The sequence below is a fragment of the Chrysemys picta genome, chromosome 21, assembly GCF_011386835.1.
Source record: "Chrysemys picta bellii isolate R12L10 chromosome 21, ASM1138683v2, whole genome shotgun sequence".
Taxonomy (NCBI): domain Eukaryota; kingdom Metazoa; phylum Chordata; order Testudines; family Emydidae; genus Chrysemys; species Chrysemys picta.
In genome coordinates this window covers 4,702,120-4,724,725 of record NC_088811.1, presented here as the reverse complement: position 1 = coordinate 4,724,725, position 22,606 = coordinate 4,702,120, and the positions used below count along the sequence as shown (strand labels likewise).

The 22,606-nt window shown below is 44.3% G+C and overlaps 1 protein-coding gene across 1 annotated transcript in view; it reads right to left on the bottom strand.

Moving 5' to 3' along the window:
* Window positions 1-22,606, bottom strand: part of TTC34 (tetratricopeptide repeat domain 34) — a 46,535-nt gene that overhangs the window by 13,913 nt on the left and 10,016 nt on the right. The window contains exons 4-7 of the mRNA XM_008167200.4: window positions 21,646-21,838; window positions 12,782-12,948; window positions 1,478-1,748; window positions 224-438 (exon numbers count right to left, since the gene is read on the bottom strand). Coding sequence (XP_008165422.3) covers window positions 224-438; window positions 1,478-1,748; window positions 12,782-12,948; window positions 21,646-21,838 — 846 coding nt within the window. The remainder of the gene's footprint in view (window positions 1-223; window positions 439-1,477; window positions 1,749-12,781; window positions 12,949-21,645; window positions 21,839-22,606) is intronic.

Below are 22,606 nucleotides of genomic sequence, written 5' to 3'. Positions count from 1 at the left end.
GCAACTATTCATTCCTCCGTTATTTAACCCCCTCTCACTTCTCGGCAAGCTTGGAGTTCTGCAAATCACAGGGCCTGGTGCTAACTAACAAAAGAAGTTCATATGTTACCCACCCTGCTGAGCCTAATTTTGTCTCTTTCCCAAGCCACTAGCCGTCGGCACAAGGCTCCCAAAGTGGATCTGTTTATTGTGGCTTTAGAGGAGGCATCAAAGAAAGATGTACCTGAGAGAGGGTCTGTCGTTGCTTCGCGTCTAAAAAGTTCAAGAGGAATCCCAGCTCCCCGGGGCCTTTCTCCGCTAAAGTGCTCAAGGAGCGAGCAGCAGGCAGCATGTTGCTCCTCTTCAGTTGCAGCACTGCAAGTCGAGCGTTGGCAGATGTGTCGGCTATCGCCTGGCCAAACGACTCCTGAAGGTGTAGAAGGGCGTCCTCGTACCTCCCTGTTGGTCAATACCAATAAAGTGACTAATTAACATAAACCCAGCCCAGAAAACCTACAACAATTATATCAGTGTTACAGCCAAATCACTCTGTTGTTCTAAGTTGGCACCGAGGGTTTTGATTTTCACCTTCTACGTGCAATAATCAACTTTTAGACTATGGCAACAGATGCTAGCATTTGGAGTTCTTTTGTAAGTGAATTGGTTACTATGGAACAACTAACTGAGAATCTGTAACCACGTCTGATTGTCTTGGGTCTTCTAAACATTTCCTTTGTTTTCATCAGTATAAAAAAAATGTGACTTTCTCATCCAGTTCCCTGTGACTCACTATGCTGTGACTATGATCACGCCATCTCTAGCCTGTTAAGTTTTGGGACTGGAAGGGACCAGGTCTCATCTATGTTCAGCACTGAGCACCACACTGGCACTAGTCAGATGCTACATAATCCCTCCTTTCAGTGCAGAACTCAACTCAGCTTTAACTATGGAGCTGCCACTGCCCCCCCACATAAGAGTAAATTCCCCCCAGCCTGTTCAGTAGTTAGGTTGGGAGGTCTCAAAAGAAGGGCCCTGTCTGAAGTGTAGCTGGTGATGGCTTCTGGGTCGGCACTGGTGATGACCTTGCATGGGGATAATAGGCACCTTTCCCATTCCAACGCTCTCTTGGAAGAGATATAACACGGAGGTCATGCCCACTGAAGATTTCATAGCCTTTTCCCAAGAGGTGGGGTGTTAGCCTGAATGTCCATCCCATTCTAGTTTGAGTTCTCACCTTCTGCCTCCTTACATTCACCTGCAGTTCCAGGGCGATGAAATATTCTGACATTTCTCTCCTAAACAGTTGTATAGTGTGGCTGTGAAACACTTGCTGCCTTCTATCCCAGGAATCTCGACATTCCCACAGTAGGCAAAGTGATTCCCACGTGCAGCATATGTAAAGTACTTTGGGGGTAAACGGTGATGCATAGTATCATGGTATCTATAACTGAACTCTTATAGTTAAAATGACCTGATGAACAGGAGGAAAAGAACTTACCACCTGCAATTAAGATGTCTGTATATAAGATGTGACATCTTGCTTCCTTGCTGTTAATTTTAATTAAAGATCCACCAATCACAATGAGATCCTTGAGAGTCTCTTCCTTTGGAAGGTCCTTATTGGCCACAAGTTCGGTTAACACAGTCCTGCAGTGGTCAAGTAGCCACTGAGTGATGAGCACTTGGGCTTCATGCTTTAAGGATAGGATCTCTGGGATTACCACTGCTGCATCCTCTTTGAGGGCTGAAGTCAAATCCTGCACTGCCTCCTACATGGAAAACAAGAGCTAATAATAAAATAATAATAACAACAACAATAATCATATAATAATGTGTTAATAATTGGCCCCTTTCTAGTGACTTCTATTCCCAAATCTGACACTGGCACACTGTGGGATCTTGGGCAAGCTGCTTAGCCTTATTGTGTCTCAATTTCCCCATCTGCAATACTGGGATGATACTATTAATAACCTCACGGAGGGGTTCTCAGATTCAATGCACTACTGCTTGTAAAGTGCTTTGAGATCTTCAGATGTGAGGTGCAAGAGAAGGACAAAATGTTATTTCTGAGAAAAGAATAAGCTACGTAACCAGAGCCCTAATTTTGCAACCAAGAGATAGAAGGAATAGAAGTTCTTACCAGTGACCTGCTGAGCTGCTTCCTAAATGGAGCCATCAGCAGTGTGGCCTTCGGATATGTCTACACTACAACTGGGAGCGTCTCCCCCATCACTAGCATATGTCTATCTAGCACTATCAAGGTTCAAGCTAGCAGGCTAAAAATAGCAGTGTGGATGTTCCAGCTTGGAGTCTCAAGCCTAGGGGGGGACGGGGTAAGTCTGCAGTGTAGACATACCCTTAGTGTCTGACATTCTGCTGTGCTCCAGGAGGCCTGATAGGGTGTGTGCATGGGAAAGAACCAGCTAAAATACCTCACCACGGCGTTCAATTCCATCCAATGGGTCAGCGCATTGATCCAATGGCAGTAAAGCCCATCAGCTTTAGAGATTTTCTTCACCTCGCTCACACTTTGGGTAGACAAGGAGAGAGGAGGAAATACAGCATAACCGTGCGAGTCAGATGGAGTGTCTGATGACCCTGGATTCATTAGAATTCCAGTCCTGGTAGTTTCTCTCTCTCTCTCTCTCTCTCTCTCTCTCTCTCTCTCTGTCTCCCAAATCTCAGTCTGACTCCATCCAGACACTCCCCACCCCCACCGCTAGGAGAGAGATAGTAGAGGACAAGGGGAATGAGTAGCAAGTAGCTTATTCCTCTGGTAGGCTGGAAAGGATTGTTACTCCTCCGTGCAGTCCATTAGAAAAACACTGTTTGAAAAGTTTAATTAGATTGAACAAGAAAGATCATTACAGTTCACTTTTATGCTCCTTTAAAAAAAATGTCCAAAGCCAAAATGGTATTTAATTAAAGCTTTTTAAATTAGTTTGTAAACCAAAGAAACAAATGCCTTCCATTTCAATAAACCATTCAATAAGTAATCTGACTGGCAAAATTAAACCCTATTGCTTATTGTGATGTGCCTGCTATCTCGAAAAGCAGGCAAGCAAGCAATCATGGGACTATCATTAGGCAACCACTGGGGGCCTCTTATGTGGAATATTTTGCATTTAAAGGCCAATTTAATAATAACATTTTCTATATCAATTCTGTTTAATATTCATAAAGAGGTTTTTTGAAATCACCTTCATAACGGTCTCCTTTGGTAGGATCTGGGAGGGAGTATTTCTCCTCATCACCTCTACACTGTCCTTAATACATTCATGGAATCTGTCTGCAAACGTAACCTAGCTCTGTTAGTCGGAGGACAGAGAACGTCCAGAGAGCTGTGTAACAGTACCGGTCCAGCCGTTGATCTGTGGGAATGCTGCATGGTGATTCATGCAAGGGACTTGGGAGCTAGGACACTTGGGTTCAAGTTTTGTCCATCACTCACTATCTAACATTGTTATCAAGTCATTTATTCGCTCTGTGCCTCAGTTTACCCCTTTTGGTATACCAGTAATATCTGTCTACCCCAGAGGGTTGTTCTGAGGCTTACTAATGGTTTGTCTACATTGAAATAAAAAAACCTATGGCTCTGAGTCTCACACCTCAGGTCAGCTGACTTGGGCTTGCGGGGCTCAAGCCACAGGGCTATCCAATTGCAGTGTAGACGCTCGGGCTGGAGCCCAGGCTCTAGACCCTCCTCCCTTGCAGGGTCTCAGAGCCTGGGCTCCAGCCCAAGTCCAAACATCTACAATTCTATAGCCCTGCAGCTGAAGCCCCGTGAGCCTAAGTCAACTGATCTGGGCCAGCCGTAACAGTGCCACAGGTCTTTTAACTCAGTGTAGACGTACCTTTAATGTTTGCTAAGGGCTCTAGGAATGCAAAATATTGCTGCTCCTTCTTCTGCCACAGGAACTGACTGTGATCAGAGTCTAAGGCAGACAGCAAACTCAACTGCTGCTGACGCAGCTCCCTCTCCAAGATCCTGTCTACAGAACCTTGAATGATTAAAAACTATCAGCAACATAGCATGTCTTCCCAAGACTGAACATTTGCTCGCATGCTAAGAAGACGAACTCGGAAGACCAGGTGTAAGTACCTTCTTGTGATGCCTGCCATGACGGTATTACGCCTGCCACAAGTGGAGCTAGTGCACGCCCCAGCTTTAACTAGATTCCTCCATGGCGATTGCACTGCTACACAAAATGTGCCTGTCCTTATCTGTGGTGATTAATGGAGGAAGGCTGGGAATGATATAGAAATGGACAGTTCCATTTGGCAAGCTTAGCCACCTGCCATACATCCTCTAGCACATGTTAATGAATGATTTCCGTGCCGTGTGTTCATATCTGGCATGTACACAAAAGGGCTCAGACCCAGAGCCTGGGAGAATCTTATACAGTATGGGTGAAATTCATTCCTGCATAGGAGGCTAGCACAAGTCCTAAACATCCGTTCAATTCATTAATTAAGGGGGGCATAGGTCTTGCGTGGGGCGTCTGCATAGGGGTGACTTTTACCCTTTGAAAATTTTCCTCTGTGCCTATCATTTTGCAAAGCTTTGCAAGCAGATGCTAAAGATCTCTGGTCTCGGCAGGTAAATAATGTTAGGCAAGCTGTTCTCTGGCTGCAGGGTTGCCCTCTTATGAAACAGCTTGCAGGCTCAGAGCCTTAAAGTGTGGGCTCCTCAAGCGTGAGGCTTCCCCCCTTTTTTGTCTATCCAGCACTGAACATACACTCTGAGCTTTAATAATCGTAATAATATTTCTTGCCTAAACTGGAGATGAAATCCACTTGTTCCCCTGCCCCTGGCTTCCCTAACGTCCACACGAGCGTTTTGCAAATTGGGTTTTAAAGGAATTACAACAGTGCAGTGAAAATGCACATTTTGCTGTTTTATACTCTGAACATTTGGGAAACGGCAGGCTTTTAACAAGCAGTTGAGATGACCACCCAATGGGCTATGAAACATCTTGCCGAAATTGAAAGCAGACCTTCCAAAGACCTTGGAGGGGAAAAGCAGACAGCACGTGGAGAACTGGAACAGATTGAGCACTAAGCAGTACTGCTCGCTAGACAGCAAGTCCAGGGCTTTGTTTCTGAAACTTTCTTATCTTAATGGCATCTCTTATTTTCTTTCTCTTTCCTCAGCCTCGAGCCCTTAACAAAATCAGTACATGCTGCATCAGGTCCGAGATTTTATCCCGCAAAGGATCAGATTAGGCAGCTGGTTTCTATTATTTCCCCCAAGCTCTCTTTTTCATGGACAAGCACATTCCCTGTAACAAACAAACAGCAGTTCAGATTGCTGGATGCCTGTCTCTGTACAGCCACAGTTTGTACGGAAAGGGAGCATGATCTAGTGGTTTGAGCATGAGACTGAAAGTCAGGAGTTCTGGCATGGAGTCTCTTCCCCACTCTCCTGCTGACTTACTTTAGTGACCCTTGGGCAAATTACTTAACTTCTCTGTGGTCTGGTTTCCCCATCTGTAAAATGGGGATGATAAATACAGCCCTACCTCATGAAGGGGGTTGTGAGGGTTGATTAATTAACCTCTGTGGAACACCTTGAGCTCCTGGGATTAAATGCTTTATAAATGCAAAGCATCATTACTATTTAATATGGGTATTGGAGTTGGTCATGATATAATTTCTAAATACTTAGGCTGGGACATAATCTGGCCCTATCACAGCCATTCAGGAGAGTAAGGGGGGGGAGTAAAATGCCTCCCTAGATAGCCATGCTAGCACTTCCCATATCATGGCTGGGCCGTAGGGGATGAGGGGATAAAGGTGGGGCCGTTTTGATCTGTCTCTGAGCAGGTAGATGGGGAGGGGCTGAAGGTAGTTGGAATGTTAGTTCCTTTGCCTCCATGTGCCCGGCAATGGAACTGGCAGGGCGTGGTGAGGAAGTCAGCTGCACCAGTAAAGCGGTGGTGCAAATGATTTCCCTGTGGGAGAAAAAGAGCATCAGGGAAGGAGCTGAGACTGCGTCACATTTACTTCCTAGAACTCCTCCTGGGGTGCTGCAGATGTGCACTGCCCCTTGCCCAAAGCTTTCAGCAAATGTGCAATCTCACCCTTCATAGCTACAGACCCCTGGGGTTACAGGGCCACAGCTGCAATAAAAATGCTAATGACGTGACTTTAAAATTTCTCACCAATAACCCCTTAGATTACTAACCACTGACATAATAGTTTAACACCCAATTCTACAGCACTTACTGATGTGCCCAGTTCTATTAACTTCTCAGCCTAGAAGGATGCTTCTGAATATGAATCACAAGAAGTAAGCTTCATAAAGAGTCCGTAAATATTCATTTGAGGGCTGCAGGTCTGTTTAGTTCCTATTTGCATTTCACTCCTGTTGCACAATGAAATCAAAACTGCTCAATTTCACATTTGTTTACAAGCTTCTAGTCAGTTTCACTTTCTAGTTCCGGCACTCCGAGGGCAGTGCAATTTTTGGGTTGTAAGCTTACAAGGGAAGGCGTGAGCTATTCAAATATTTTCACTGACTTTTTGTTTTTTAAAAGAAGAAAACATTCTGGTTGGTACTCTTTGTTTAAAAAAACCCCCCAAAACCTCTTACATTTTATTGAAATGTTTGAGTAAGACTGAAAAAGGTATAGTCACAAGCCATCAACAGTGACAATATTTTTAAAATATTCATCTGGAAGAAGGTCCAGTTGTTATAAATGAGGCATCTTTCTTCCAATGGAAAAAACAAGAACAAATCAAGAGTCAATTCTTGACTTGATATGAATGCTTTGGATAAAAAGCAGGAGGATCTGTCTATATGAAAGTCTATGACGTTGGTCTACGTATCTGTTTTTTACTTGTTTACTCTCATCAGTTTAATGAACAAACCACAGATCATACAGCTTCAAGCACCTCCTCGTCTCATTCTATTAGTGTCTCTGCATAAGACACTGATCAGTTTCCATCTTTCCAGGAAGTGGCCCTGATCCTATAATGAATCCCATCTCCTGGGCTTCCTGTAACGTCCTTAACCACATTATAATGGTGGAGTTCCTTTGGACAGTTGAAATACTGCTATGAGTACAGGCTGTAATGGTTTGTATCTTTGAACTTGTATCTTTCTTTGTTAATACTCAGAAAAGAAGTGCAGATGTCTCCCAAAACACAATGAATAGATTTTCCGTAAAATTGAATCACAGAGATATATTGCATTTTGGTAGCAATTTGTCTCCAATAGCTGGCATTTGCCCAACGTATGGGCATGGTTTCTTGCCTGAGCATATCTCTTTCAAGGAAAATTTGCATCAATAGTGTTACAGCTGGACCAAGCGGGGAAGGAGACAGACATAGACACAGAGAGAGCTAAGAGAAACACAACTTCCCACTGTCCTCCTTTATTGTTCTGACTGCAAAACACAGTTGCCAACTTTCACACAGGAAATAAGCACCCCGACTTTCACAATAAGCCAAAAATCAAGCTAATCCCATTTCAAAACAAGGCCAAAACAAGCCAATCCCTTAGAATCCCAACACTCTATGTGACTAGATCCCCCCAGCGTGCAGTTGGGGACTGTGGTGGCCTTGCTGTGCACCCCTGACTCTCTCTCCCCCTTGCCCCTGCTTGCCCCTTGCCCCTACTTGCCAGAGCCAATCAAAAAAAAAAGAAGCAACAAGCTACAACAAGCCAAAAACTAGCCAACAAGCAACTCACAAGCCAATTAAGCCAAAAACAAGCCCAATTTCTGCATTTTTCTGCAGGTTTGGCATGTCTGCTGACTGCTGCAAAACTGAAACGAACACAAAAATGAGTCTGTACACTCTGTGTGTGTGTGTGTGTGTGTGTGTGTGTGTGTGTTCAGACATTTAAAGGGACAGGACATCAGAAATGCGAGCTAAGTTTTGGACAGTCATATTTGACCAAAATAGCTGAATGATTAGTATAGATGAAGAGGGGTGGCACAAGGTCATGTAAATCCAGCATCAGTCCTCAGAATAGGACCGAAGAAAGTAGACATAAGTGGTGCAGAGGACTTGTTCTCACACCTTCTGCATAGGGGTGAATTTCACCCCACCAAAAGAAATTACTAAAGCAAATTCCACTGTAATAATTGCTCCAGTTCTTCAGAATTAAAAAACAAACAAAAACCCTTAAAAATATCACACGGAGCTAATAGTATTGATATCAACCAATGTGGAACTACACAGCGACAGATTTACAGGCATGTCCTCAAACCTAGACATCCTTCCTCAGAGACCTTACCCTTTCTTGTCATCTTTTTAACATCATTCCTGGAGTCACCACTCCTTCAAGCAACAGCTCCCTGGATCACAGCACAGTATCTGAAAATCAGTACCGGTAGATGCCATCCAGCTATTTGTACCACTAATGGGTAACAGTGCTGACAGGGACGCTCTACACCAAGATGGTGGCATTTTTGTTATATATTTTGGAAGGTGATTGATTGGGTGAAATACCTAAAAATCCGTCTTTGGACACACATGCCACTTGTGCTCAAAATGAGACATTGCAGCCTGCTCGTAAGTGTTAAGAATGTTTGGTATGTTAGATCTCGACTCCGTGAAAACACAAACGTCTCTGAGCATATTGAATGTGGCAGAAGGAGGGTCACTGGATCAGCTTAGGTCAGCGTCTTGTTTTAATAACCGAGGGGCTATTGGCTAAAAAGGGATTTTAAGATTGTCAGGAGAAATCACATCTCTGCAATGTAAACCATCTTGGCTTGGCTGCTTCTGGTTACAACTTGTTTGCAAAGTCAAAGGATATTAAACCTGCTTCTAATGAATGTGCATACAATGTTCCCTATGTTCATTCACTTGGGAAAGGTTTTTGCATGGATTGATAACTGCAGTCCAAGCCAAAATAAACATGAACACTGTGGATCACTTTCAGGGGGCTTTATATCATGTAGTTCATCTCCTGACAGAGACATTTTTCACTTTTTACAAGATTTTGCTCTGACGTCAGGCAGGTGGTTCTGCGGCACAATACCCATGATTAGGGTGTTATTTACTTGTATGCAGAAAGGTGGCATGATTACAAATAGAGGAATTGTTAAAGATTAGAAGTGGACAACAGAGAAATCACAAAAGAGTCAGGACATCTGGGTTCTATTTCCAGCTCTCCCATTGACTTGCTGCGCCACTTTAGGTGAATTAGTCAACATCAGTACAGTGCTTCAAACATTGCAGGTGGAGTTTCAAAAGCATTTATCATTCATTGATCAAACTCCCCTCCCACTGAAGTCCACTCCCATTAACCTCAGTGGGAGCAGAGTTAGGCCAATGCTGACTGCTTTTGAAAAATGCCACTCCTAAAGCACTATGCAAATGCTAGATACTACTAGATAGAGTGGGGAGGGGCAAGCATCTTTACTTTTTTTTCATTTCACCTCTCACACATAAGTTGCCTGCTGAATTTTGAATACTCCAATCCCCGAGTTGGAATATCTTTGATGGAGACAATCATATAAATCATACAGCTACTGGAGGTGAGCGAATTCACAAATACACCCCTGAATCTGAAATTGCCAAATTCCAGCCGAATAGCCAAACATTGGCTCAGCTCTGTGTATGACCTGGGGCAAGTCACTTATTTTTTCTAAATCTCTAAAAGGAGGCACAGAGAGACTATGTCAATACTAATACTTGCCTAATTATTATTGTTATTATTAGAATTGCAGGATTACCTAGGGACCCCAATCATAAACCAGGACTCTATCGTGTTAAGCGTGGTACAAAAAGACAGTCACTATCTGCAAGAGGTTACAGTCTAAGCAAGAACCTCACGAGGGTGTTGTGAAGCATTCTATAGAAAACATTGATGGAGCCAAACCAAGACCCCAGATCCAAATTCTCCTGGGAGGGAATTCATTAAGGATCCCATTTAGAGCCTACTGAAATCAAAGGAAAGACTCCCATGGGATTTGGACCACACTCTCAATACTTCACTACCAATATCTTGCTCAGCTCTAGTCAGACCCATCGGAGGGGTTTATATGAACTGAGTGTGTATCCGTGTGGGGGAAGGATCTTGGCCCTTTCCCTAGTGAAGAGGTGTCCATATCCTAGCTGGCCCCCTTCGGGGCCAAGAATTGAATAGGCCATGGAGCCTGAGCTATCTTTGCACCATTAGAGGTGTTTTTTTCCAACTGAAGACTAAGGAACACTGGTTAGGCAATATGTAGGGGGCTTACATGGATGCTGTCTAGGCCAATGCTGACCTGTGGCTAAATCAAGGATTTTAGTGTCTAGCTCACTCAGTCTGGCACTATTCAGCTAAGCACAAAACATGACATAAAGCCTGTGCTTTGTTTGACTACATACATGGCAGCACATGGCTAGAAGTTCTGCATGTTTTTCCCCTGCAGAGAGAGTTGGTGTTTCATCAGTGAGAGAGAGATGCCCTATGGACTCTCTATCAGGTCTCTGAGCCTCCTCTCTGGTATTTCATTCTGCAACCTAAAGGAAGGACTTCATGGGACAGTTGTGTGAGAACTACGTGGGTCTACACCGTATTCAGCATGAAGGAAGCAGCACAGGGTGCATGCTTGGCACAACCGAACACCTGCACTGGGCAAAGCTCACCTTGTGCAGAGGGTCAGCACAATGCCTCTGACAACCACTCCGCTCCTTAAACTGGCACTTGAGCGAGCCTTACGTGGGGTCTGAACCTGGCACGATCACTCTGATGTGTGGAGTGGGTAGGAAAAAAGGCTTCTCAATGCCCTATCATACACAAATAATCACTTTCCATTCCCCAAACCCAGGATGTGCCCTGTACCATGCTAACCACTTCTCTTGGATGGATGTCTAAAGGAGTGATCTGCCAACAGCCCGGCAGGGTTTGAGACTCAGATCAGAGCGTTGCTCAGATAGAATAATGTTCTTGATAAAGTGCTTCCCTGGCTGTGAGACTCCGTGCACTGGAAGAGCAGTCCCAGCATTCCAACAGCCAATACAAACACGATAAAACGCTGGAGGAAAATGAGGCAACTCCTCCATTGCAGAGAGTGAGGGAGAGGAGCTCTGCGGATGCCAAAATAATTGGATAAATAGACCGAGAAATATATTCCTGGTGGAGGCAGGAAAACGCATTTAGACCTAGTAGTTCTAAGCACATCATTCAAGAAGGAGTTGCTGTCATGAAACAGTTTCTGTTCTGCTCCTCAGGTATAAATCCAGCGTTAAGCCACTCAGGCCAATGGAATTACTCTGGACGTACAGAGGAGTAAACGAGTGCAGAATTGGGATCAGCAGGTGTTAAATTAACATAGCTCCAATGAATTCAATGGAGTTGTGCCAGTTTATAACAGCCACGGACCTGGCCCAGTACCTCCAATGTTGCTAAGTTCAGTGGTGCTTTGAGATCTACTGATGGAAAGTGCTATATAACAGCCGGGTATTATTATTATTATTATTAATACTGGCCCTGCAAGAGGCAAATGACGCAGGCAAAAGTCTGACATGTGCCACTTAGCTTGAGGGTAACGAATGAAGCCCTGAAGTGTGACATACCACAAATCATACATGGATGTGCTGTGTAGATGTAGCAATATTGGCTATATTATGGTTTGGCATCTAGTGCTGCTATCCTCTTTTTTCCACTGGAACAGACAATGTAGCAACAAATGTCAGAGGGGCTTTTTTGTAGCATCGCATATGATTGCATGGTAGTGACGCAAATGAGGATGTGACTACGAGTTCTTCTTCCTGTCCTCTAGACACAGGCAATTGATTTATTAATGGAGGGGGAGGGATAGACATGCACACAGGAAGAGCAGGATACCGCTTTGAGCGATGGCTTTGATCTTGCATCACATGCTGCCTGACAGCAGCATGTTTCTGCTTTGGAGCCTAGGCAGTGAATGATCGGGGCAACAAATCTACAGAAGTACCCTGGGCCACATTGGATCAGGCCTTTTGCATGCAGCAGAGTATTTGAATAATCTCAACGGGCGTCTGCACACACAGCCCACATATCTGACCATTTACAAGACATTTTTAGATCTTAAAATAATATTTCATCTTCTTGGCCGTGTTAAGTGCAGCCCACACATACACAGTGTGGCGCTCTGGCCCCTATAGATACTGGGCCACATGTAGAGACGAATGAGCCTGCTATGATCTTGGCGCTAACATATCCGCCTCTTTCCGCTCACACAGGTGAGGCTTATGCGCAGATCCAGAGATGCTCCGTTCAAGCCCCATTGCTAACAACCCATCCAGGACATTGTGCAATGCAGTGATTCTCACCTAGGGGTAGGTGCATGCCTGGGAGTACACAGAGGTCTTCCAGGGGGCACAGCCACTCATTTAGATATTGGCCTAGTTTTACAACAGGCTACATAAAAAGCACGAGCAAAGTCAGTACAAACTAAAATTTCATACAGACGGTGACTTGTTTATATTACTCTGTATCCTGCACACTAAAATGTCAGTACAATATTTATAGTCCAATGGATTTATTTTCTAATATGGTAAAAATTAGAAAGTAAGTAATTTTTCAGTAACAGTATGGCTGTTTTTAAGTGAGGTGACACATGGGGGTACGCAAGACAGATCAGACTCCTGAAAGGGGTACAGTAGTCTGGAAAGATTGAGAGTCACTGGTGTAATATATACACGGACTTAGGCCCAGGCATCAATACATTTAGGGCCCAACCTTCACCCCACTTGAATTCGATAGCAGATTTCCCATTGATTTCAGTGGGGGCATGGTCAGACACATGGAGCCTGAGATAATTCTTGCAAATATTTTATATTTATTGAGCAACACGGGACATTAATCCAACAATACCTTTTGCTGGTTCAGGGCCAGGTAAATGAATCCCCTTCCGCTCAGGGCCTGTACGTTTCTAGGGTCCTCCTTCAGGATGGCATTAAAATCAAAAATAGCGGTTTTCTTCTGGCCAAGGCGTCCATAACATCGGGCCCTGGTGAGAAGGGATTCTTCAGCGTAGCCACCTGGGCAAGAGAGAAATGTGCAAAACTGCAAAACAGAAAGGATGATACAGCCATCTAGTAAGAGAGCTCCAAAACTGGGACTGTGGGTGAAATCACACCCCAGGAAGCATGCTCTGCTCTACAAAAGCCCTATTTAGAGGACTTAGGTGGTACGTGGCCCTTTTGCACCCTCCTGTAGCAGGACGTAATGCCAGTCAGCTATTCAGCTCTGAGCCTGGGGTAGAATAGCAGGAGACTGCATTGGGGCTCGGTCCCCAGTGGCTGGAAAGCTGGGGAAAATATTTAAGCAGAATGGTGATGAAGAAACCTATCCAAAAAATGCAAAATTCTCCCCAGTGCACAAGAACCTAAACACCCCTTTCAAGCCCTCAGGATCTAATCCTACTTCCCACTGAACTCAATGGGAATTTTGTTGTTTGATTCAGTGAGACCAGTATCCAGCTCTTAGCAGAGTGTTTAGTGGTTCAACAGGGCCTTTCACCTGCACGAGGGGAATTACATGGGACTGAAGTGGTGCTTAAGGTTGGGCTGGCTTCCCGCACCGAGGTGACTTTCACCCTTCAAGACTAAGTGTGTGAGGGGCACTAAAGAGATTATTTTGCACATGAAGCCCAGCAACATGATGGCTCCAATGTTCAGACTCGCATGCAGTGGTTTATTGGCACTCAGCTGCCAAATACCGATGCTGCAATCAGCATTTGCATCCTGTATTTCCTTGCGCTTTATCCTGTTGCTAAGTTTAGTTCTGCCCTCCCTATGCTGCGTGGCATCCGACTCTGCGACTAACACCATGGATTCAATAGATGGCTCCAAGTGAGCAGAGACTAGATTCATAGATTCATAGATTATAGGACTGGAAGGGACCTCGAGAGGTCATCGAGTCCAGTCCCCTGCCCGCATGGCAGGACCAAATACTGCCTAGACTATCCCTGATAGACATTTATCTAACCTACTCTTAAATATCTCCAGAGACGGAGATTCCACAACCTCCCTAGGCAATTTGACAATTTGTCCCTCTTGGACAAGTGAGACTTTACTCTTCTCTTTTTTGTTGCTCTTTGGAGTTTTTATCAAGTAACTGTCCAAGGTCTCTTGGATGTCTCCTCTGAAAGCATAATTGGTTCTTAATGCCTATTTGAACAGTGTAATTTGTTTCGATAATCTCCCCTCCCCACAACAACCTGATGTGTCTGAAAAATGAAGGAAGGAAAATGGTAACTTCCCGAGTGAAATTTCTAAAATGATTCCACCCCAATGGACATATTCCTGACCTCCCTCCCACATTGCTGCACTTGCTACAGTTACGATAACCGCAGGGGTCTTGAAACCTTGAAAACATCTGGGGCGGGAACTGCCCCGGCATGGAGAGACGCAGCTGTTTGGTTTCTGTCAGCTGCAGCATTTTCAATCAGCTGTTCGCTGCACCCCTGCCATCCCTGCTGCACACAGATAACACATGATGCAGCCAGTTACACGGAAAAGCGATCACATCTCTTGTGAGCTTGGCTGTTTGCATTTTCTATCTCTCCAACCTTCCATATGAAAATGGCCCTTGTCACTGAGGATGAAAAGCCAGCATCAATAGCGTGGGCTAGATTGTGGCTTGGACTTACATATCAGTGACGTGGGGTAGGAGCCCCCTTACTTGCGGAAGCTACCCGGACCTAGGGCAGTAGATAGAAGGGGAGTGGTTGGGATGGGTGGGAAATGGGCAGAGCCCACTATGCTCTGGCTGCCATGGGGGGGTGGTATAGGCCAGCCATAAATTACTATCCCCTGGAAGCAGCAAGGACGCAGGCAGAGAATCGGGACTCAGTTGGGGATGTGCGTATAACCTCCATTCTAGCTGAGGTAAACAAAAGTGTTCACAGCCGTTCCACCACGCTAGAGATGGTGGCATGGTTCATATCCCTATGTTACATCATGATCCTAATACACGGCTGTGCAATCCCCAGAGCCATTTCCCCGTAGCCCCTCACCCAAGCTCTGATGGTCTCAACTGCTAACCAAAGCTGCTTTCCCTTAGTGACAGCACTTTCACTAACGGCATGTTTCTTGCATTCCCCTACTCAATGCCTTGGCCAGGATTCGTACATCAACGGAATCCTCGTTCCCCAGCAGAGGTGGAGAAACCAGGCTTTGCACATCAGGCAACGAGAGAAAGAAGAATATAGAGTCTGAGGCAGAACTCCAGTTAAATACAGCAGTTGAAATCAACAAGCAGCCAAGGTGTGCACTACCCAGAGAACGGCTGTCTGGCCTTCGGAGGAATAGGTGTGCCCTAGCTCCTTAACTGTAACATTGGGGTGGAGGATCCTTATCTCACAGTTGTGAAAATTAATGAATGCTTGTGAGGTACCCAGATAGTTAATTGATAAGGGCCATACAAGTACCTAGATGAATAGCTGCAGTAAACTTAGCCATTAACATTATGATTTATTTCACCTGTTCAGTAATAAAGGAAATTAAAAACTGCACAGCTTCAATGCTTTCCCTTAAAATGTTTACAGCATCTGCCTCTTGGACCTCAGTGTTATTTAACCAACAATTATATTTTACTCAGTAAAACAAAACAAAGACATTGGTGATCAAAGGATTTAAAAAATAATAATGTTTTAGCTTTTTAAAACATTTATTTTATTTACTTTTAAAGCGTGTACATGGGGAAAATAAGCTTTCACCAAAGTTTTCCATAAGGATAGAGGATGATTTACTTCCACCTAGTGGAGATCCACATATGGAGTGCTGCAGGACAAGTTTTATTTAAAGTCTGAGGCATTCAATTTTAGTTAGATCAGTGCAAGCAGATCCCTGTGTCTGTGTGGATCCTGGGCCCTGAATTGGTAAATATGGACAAATTACTGATTTCTCCCTTCACCCAAAAAACAACTTTATTTGCTTTGTAAAGGATTTTGAGATCCTTGAATGAAAAAGCAACATGCAAAGTATTTTTGTTCTAATTTGGCTTTAAACAACAATAGATGATGTTCATACAAAACCCTCTAGGCCGCCTCACAATTAATACAACTTGCAGTAACATAATGATGACCATCTGGCAATTTTAAATAATCATACATGGGTGACAAATGATCGCAGCCAGCCAACAAGAGAAAATCCCTTTCACCACCCCAGAGACATACCCTCAGCCTTCCCACAAAGCATGCCAAACAACTGGATTTTGCACGGTGTCCAGGAGGCCATTAAGCCTAGACTATATTGGACCAAGGTGGGGACAATTTATTGTTATTACTTAAAGGGCGGCCCCACAGGTGTAGATTTGTGCAGCTATTTTCATCTGTGTTATGTTTTAAAACAGATATATAACAATGAAAAGAATAATTGTATTTGAAGAAGTTCTGTAGAGGCAGCAATCCTTGTCCTTTTGGTGGCTAGTACATAACAAAAAGGCCTAGCTCTTACGTAGCACTTTTCACCCATAGAGCTTAAAGAGCTTTACAAAGGAAAGTAAAAATAACTGACACTGGGGCACAGAGAGGAAGTGACTTTCTCAAGGTCACCAAGCAAGCAATGGACCCTTGTCTGCCTTTTTCAGTGTTCAGCCAACGAAGCCACACTGCACAACTCTGCATTTGCCAAGAACTGTTTGTGAAAGGATCTCAGAGTGCCACAAAAGTCTTATCTGAGCCTGACAGCACCTCTGACAGGTCTGCAGGTCCACCCATTTAAAGCCACTATACTAAAACCGACAGGTTAAAAATAACATGTACAGCAAGCTGGCTGAGCTGGCATAGAACACAGGAATCCCACAACGGTAGTTTTGTTTTCGTTGATGCTGTCATCGCATAGAATATTGAACTGTAGTAGCATTCATTTCAAAGAGCAGCTGAGGCTGGAGACCAAGGTGGAAAATATTTACTAAATCATCCAAGTCCAACGCTCTCCATCTACCTGCCATTATCATAACATGTCAGTGTTTGAAACGTCCTATCAAAAAGCCAGAGCCAGCTAAAGACTCCTGGTGAATAAAATGAGATAGCACTATATAAATAAAGGAATATTTTACTTCTCAGATGAGCCTTCCCACATGAAATGCTTTGCCAATTAGTCTTGGGAGAATAATTTCAGCATGCTGTATGCTGGAGATAATCAGTTTCTGAAAGTGACTAAGAAGATATGGGAAAAGGCATCTCTAACAGTGATCTATGAAAATAGATAGTGGCTGCTTTGCGTAGAGCAGATGTGTAGCTGCAATTTGTGTTATAATCTAATACTTTGATTGCAGCAGTGCGCTACATTCCCAGTCAGAAACAGAGGCCCCAGTGTGCCAGATGATGCACAAACGCAGTCCCGTCTCCAAAGAGTTTACAAAGACAAAAAGCAAAAAGAACGTTGTGACAAAGCTGGAGAAGGAAGGCCGAGGGTACCACCAGTAAGATCATGCAGTTACATAGATCAGTCAGGGGCACCGATTGCTGGTCCTAGATAAAATAAACAAATCAATACATAGTGGATCTCCCCAGCTAGCTGTCCTTGCTTTCTGATTATGGGCAGGTGTCCCAGCGGAAGTGGGTCTCCTGAAGGGATTTGAGGGAAGAGCTTGTAATTAGCTACATATGAAATTTTCAGATGTGGCCCATGTTTTTTGTGGGCTTATTTGACACCCAGAGTCTCTGAAAAATTGGGGCACCAAGTCAGCAGCCACATTTGCAAATGTAACTGTTAGGAGAGAGGTGCAGTCAGTGGAAGTTCTGAAAACCAGGCCCAAGATCTCTGAAGCTGGGCACCCAGAACTGAAACACTCAGAGTTAGTAGATCCTCTAGAAAATATAGGCCTAAGGGAAAGACTCACATTGACATCACTGAGCTTGGGATCAGGTCGTCAGTAACCTGCCTAAGGCCATACACACTGGGCAGACCTGGAAGCAGAATGCAGGTCTCCTGGGTTCCAGGCTTGGGGCCTTGTCTAATGGAGCACACTACCTTCCTCATACATTAAATACATAGACACTTTATTTTCTCTGTTTAATTTTTATTGCTTGCAATTTTAAAGGTAGGGGAGATTAAAAGGGTTTTAAGAAAAAAACGTTTTTGCTTGACAGAGATGATCACCCAAGAGACTCAGAACAGACAATAATCCCATTGCTTAATATGCCACTAGAAAGTGTTAAGATATCATGGTGCTGAGGGTGGTATAAGAACCTACATAGAAGAGAAGAGAACCCAATTGTCTTCTGGTACAAATGAAACCAGTGGTGCTGTGGTCATTCAACCAGCAGTAGGCTTAGAGTTTTTCCAACACTTGCTTTGTTGAACTTCCATCTTTGCATTCCGTTGGCCCTCATTTTGGTGGGTTGTTGGTCAGTTTCCATTTCATGTTATTTCATTTGATGGCCACTGTTTTAGTCAACATTTGCCAAATTGACAACTAGCAAGACCTGCTTTTCAGAGCAATGCGGAAGGCTCACAAAGGTGACAGCTGCTCTTTTGTGGCTGTATTTATTTATGTACCAAACCCTCTTAGGTTATTTGAGGTTCCCTCAGAAGAGGGATTGCTCAGCATTCCTTTTCTGCATCTTTGTCCTTGAAAATGTCTGCACGCAGTTAAGAGAAATCCCACAATTGCAGTTTGTTTGGTTTCTGCTGTGTGTCATGAAATTGCTTTGATCAGGCAGTTAGGGTTGAGTTTCCTAGGAAACCTGGAAAGCTTCTCTCTAGGAAGTTATAATGGTCCCCTCTCCTCCTTCACTCATTGGTGGGAATTGGACCTGGACCTGTCAGAGGAAACAGTGTGGTGCTGCAGCCAAGGAAATTAGAGGTGGTGTTGGTATTTGGCACCAAACCAAGAGGGAATGGCTTGAAAGCACCTCTCCATTATACCCTAGCAAAGAGCAGCGTTCCATTCTAGTGCATAGCAAAGGGAGACAATGTAGCTCCAAAGGGGCATGATATGGCAACTTAGCCAGTATGGCCAGGCCCCAGCTAGTTAGGAGGACACCTCGGAAGGCTTAGTAGGTATAACCTACAAGTGGCAGGACAATGGGAGAAAGAATACCCTGGATGAGAGGGGATACTGGGAGGCAGAAGCAGAGCCTTTTAGCAGTGAAAGGAGTTGGTTGGATCAGATGGGATGGAATCAGAAAATGTACACTACTCTGGTTTGGATAGTAACCCAGAGGGGTCTGTCCCACTGTCTCGCCATATAGTGCCATAGGTCAAGACGTGTGAATGTGTGATATTAGGATTCCCTTTCCTCTGATCCCCCAAAATCAATCATTTGGCTATGAAATGTACAATATATTCATCTGAAGGCTGCAGAGCATGAATCCCTCATTCATTCACACACCTCCTTCCTTTCAAAGCAATTTCGATAAGCATCTTCATGTACTAAGGATTGTCATCAATAACAGGGGTGTCCCCATATTGGATCCATTGTAATTTTTTTTTCCTTGGGAGGTCAGTGAGTGCAGCTTTTTGCACAGCTGCCTGGAGAGATGTGCCAGACGATGCCCATTTAGCAATTCCTTTTCAGTTACAAGACTTTCACCCTCAAGATATGCTCCAAACTTCCTCACCAAATGTTATTAATATTTGTGGGGCTGTAATGATCCGCGCCAATAAAAGACCATGTCCATTTCTTAACAAGCATCTGCACCAGCAAGTGGGAAGCTGATAAGCCAGAATGCACTGAGCTACCTCAAGGCAATTAGCAGTTTTCCTTTTCTTTTCATGAGCTCACTTCTTCTAGATGCTACTGTCATAACATTTGCTCTGAGTGAAAGTCAGATTTCCATAAGAATAGAGTTCTGCTTAGAATGTGCCAGAGACGTTTTCAAATTAGCTCAGCCCCTGTCTTTGGGGAAAGCTGAGATAATGTTTCACCTCTAATGCATACAGCCAGGTGTGTAACCTTTTAGCAAGGAATGCAACGCAAAGGAGCAGGGAAGCTCAGCAGTGGGTAAGCGGGATTTGGGTGGCATTTACAATATTTACCATACGTTAACACAGAGGAAACAGAACATATCCCATCAACATTACTAACATGGGAGGTTTCAGGGCACTAAATGGTTTAGCAAACTGAGAATGAGATGTGGAGCTTTCTCTGGCTACGTAGTCTGGTCCAGACTGGAACTAATCCAGCAGCCATTCCAAACCACTTGCCATCTGTGTGAAACAAAGCCTGTGTGAAACAAGGCAGCGATCATGGGGAGAAGTTTCAAAAGTGATTTAGACACTAAGGACCTTACGTCAATAGGACTCCATTGTAAAATTTTCAAATGGGCTTAAATGACATAGGTTCCTAATCCCACTGGTGAAGTGGAGCCTGAAGTCCTGGGCTCCTCAGTGACATACTTTTGAAAATTTTACTCTGAACCAAAGTCAACAGATGACCACAGCCTCAAAACACCATTACAATCATTTATGAGAACAGCCAGAGTGAGTTAGAGCAATGGTCCATGTAGCCCACTATCCTGGCTTGTGATAGCAGATGGTGTCAGATGCTTCAGAAGAAATGAACAGGTGATCCATCCCGTGTTGTCCAGTCCCAGCTTGTGGCAGTCAGAAGTTTAGTGACTCCCACAGCATAGGGTTGTGTCCCTGACCATCTTGGCTAATAGCCATTGATGGACCTATCCTCCATGAACTTATCTCATTCTTTTTAAAATCCAGTTATACTTTTGACCTTCACAACATCCCCTGGCAATGAGTACCACAGGTTGACTGTGCGTTGAGTGAAGAAGTACTTCCTTCTGTTTGGTTAAAACCTGGTGCCTATTAATTTCATTGGGTGACCCTTGAGTCTTGTGTTATGTGACAGGGTAACTAACACTTCCTTATTCACTTTCTCCGCACCTCTCATGATTTTATAGACCTCTGTCATATCCTCCCCTTAATCATCTCTTTTCTAAGCGGAACAGTCCCAGCCATTTTAATCGCTCCTCGAATTATTAATTACTTATTTTACAGCAGTGTCTAGAGGCCCCCATTGTGCTGGGTGCTGCACAAGGACACAGAGAAACTGTCCCCTTATAGAGCTAGCATTAGGCAAAGACAAGATGTGGGAGGGGAAAGAGAGGTGAAGTGACTTACCCAAGGTCACGCAACAGGTCAGCAGCAGAGCTGAGAACAGAAACCAGATCTCCTGAGTCTTAATGTGCTGCCCTCTCCGCTAAAGGATGATGCCTCCCTGCTGCTAGCCGTGGCTGGGTTCTGCAGGGGAATGTCCAGATGACCCGGATGACCAGCACGACTTTTCACAGAATCATAGACATGTAGGGCATTTCAAGAGTCATCAACTCCAGCCCCCTGTGCTGAGGCAGGACCAGGTAAACCTAGACCGTCCCGGACAGGAGTTTGTCCAGCCTGTTCTTAAAAACCTCCACAACCTCCTTTGGAAGCCTATTCCAGAGCTTTACTCCCCTAATATCTAACCTAAACCGCTGGGAACTAAATGGAGCCAAATCAACTCATTTCACACCAGTCACAAAGTAGTTGTTGGATGTTAAGGACTTTGGTCATTGTCTATCTGGGCCACTTCAAAGCCAGTAACTTGGAGGAGCGTGTTCATGGCATACAGAACCCTTCTCCTGAGCCACTTACACGCCCCCCCCCGCACCGTAAAGATTTTGTTTGCATTTTATCATCATATTTAGAGGGAAGCAGAAATATTGGATGAGGACCGACGTCTCTCCACACACTGGCCTACTTCCCACAGAAGTAAACCTCTCATAAGCCTACCTGATGCAATGATAGCAAAGGAAAGGTTGGCAATAGCTTCTTTGACGTAAGTATCTCCCTGTTTATTCTTCAGGATGGTCATAGCCCTGCAGTGGCAGTGAGTTTGCATCAGCTTCCGGTCTTCGTCTTTGAAAATATCCATGATCAGCAGGAGGCAGGAAGTGTCTCCGATTTGGATCACTTTCTTTAGCAACTTAAGAAGGACAGAGAAAAAGGGGGTTAAATTGACATACATGGAAATCAGAAAGGATCAGAGGCAGCTGGAGACTGTGGACATAGACATAGGTAAACACTCCTGAGTCTGACAGTCTGGGATTGAACTAGAGCAGTATTTCTCAACCAGGGCTCACGATCCCCAGGGATGGGGGTGGCATGGAGGGTCACAAAGTGTCAACATTTTTATTCCAATTCGAAAACAAGGAAAAAAACATTTTCCAAATAACTTCAGTGCAGCCCAAACCTTCAAAGTATGTGAGGTCAAATACAGGAGTTGTAACTTCGCCCCTTTCACATCCACACAGGGGAGCTTGCCACCTTGCTCTCCTACCACCCCTTGCCCTTCAAGGTCAAGTATTCCCTGTCAATCTCTTGAAACACACACAAAAATAAATTCGATGGGCTTTGCATTGCTATGGTTAACACACTTTTTACTTTCCCCTTTATAATAAATGTAAAGGGGAGGGATGACATGAAAATGTTTGACTTTCCATAAGAGACTGTCAGAGCGAGAGCCTATCATTTAGAAGGATCTCCAATCTCAAAGTAGACTCCACAGCATGAGGAAATAACCAGTTTGGCAATGCAATATTTGGGCGTTCAAATGCAACAGCATGGTATTTTCAGGATAATCTCATGTCCTAGAAGAACATAAGAACGGCCATACTGGATCAGACCAAAGGTCCATCTAGCCCAGTATCCTGTCTTCTGACAGTGGCCAATGCCAGGTGCCCCAGAGGGAATG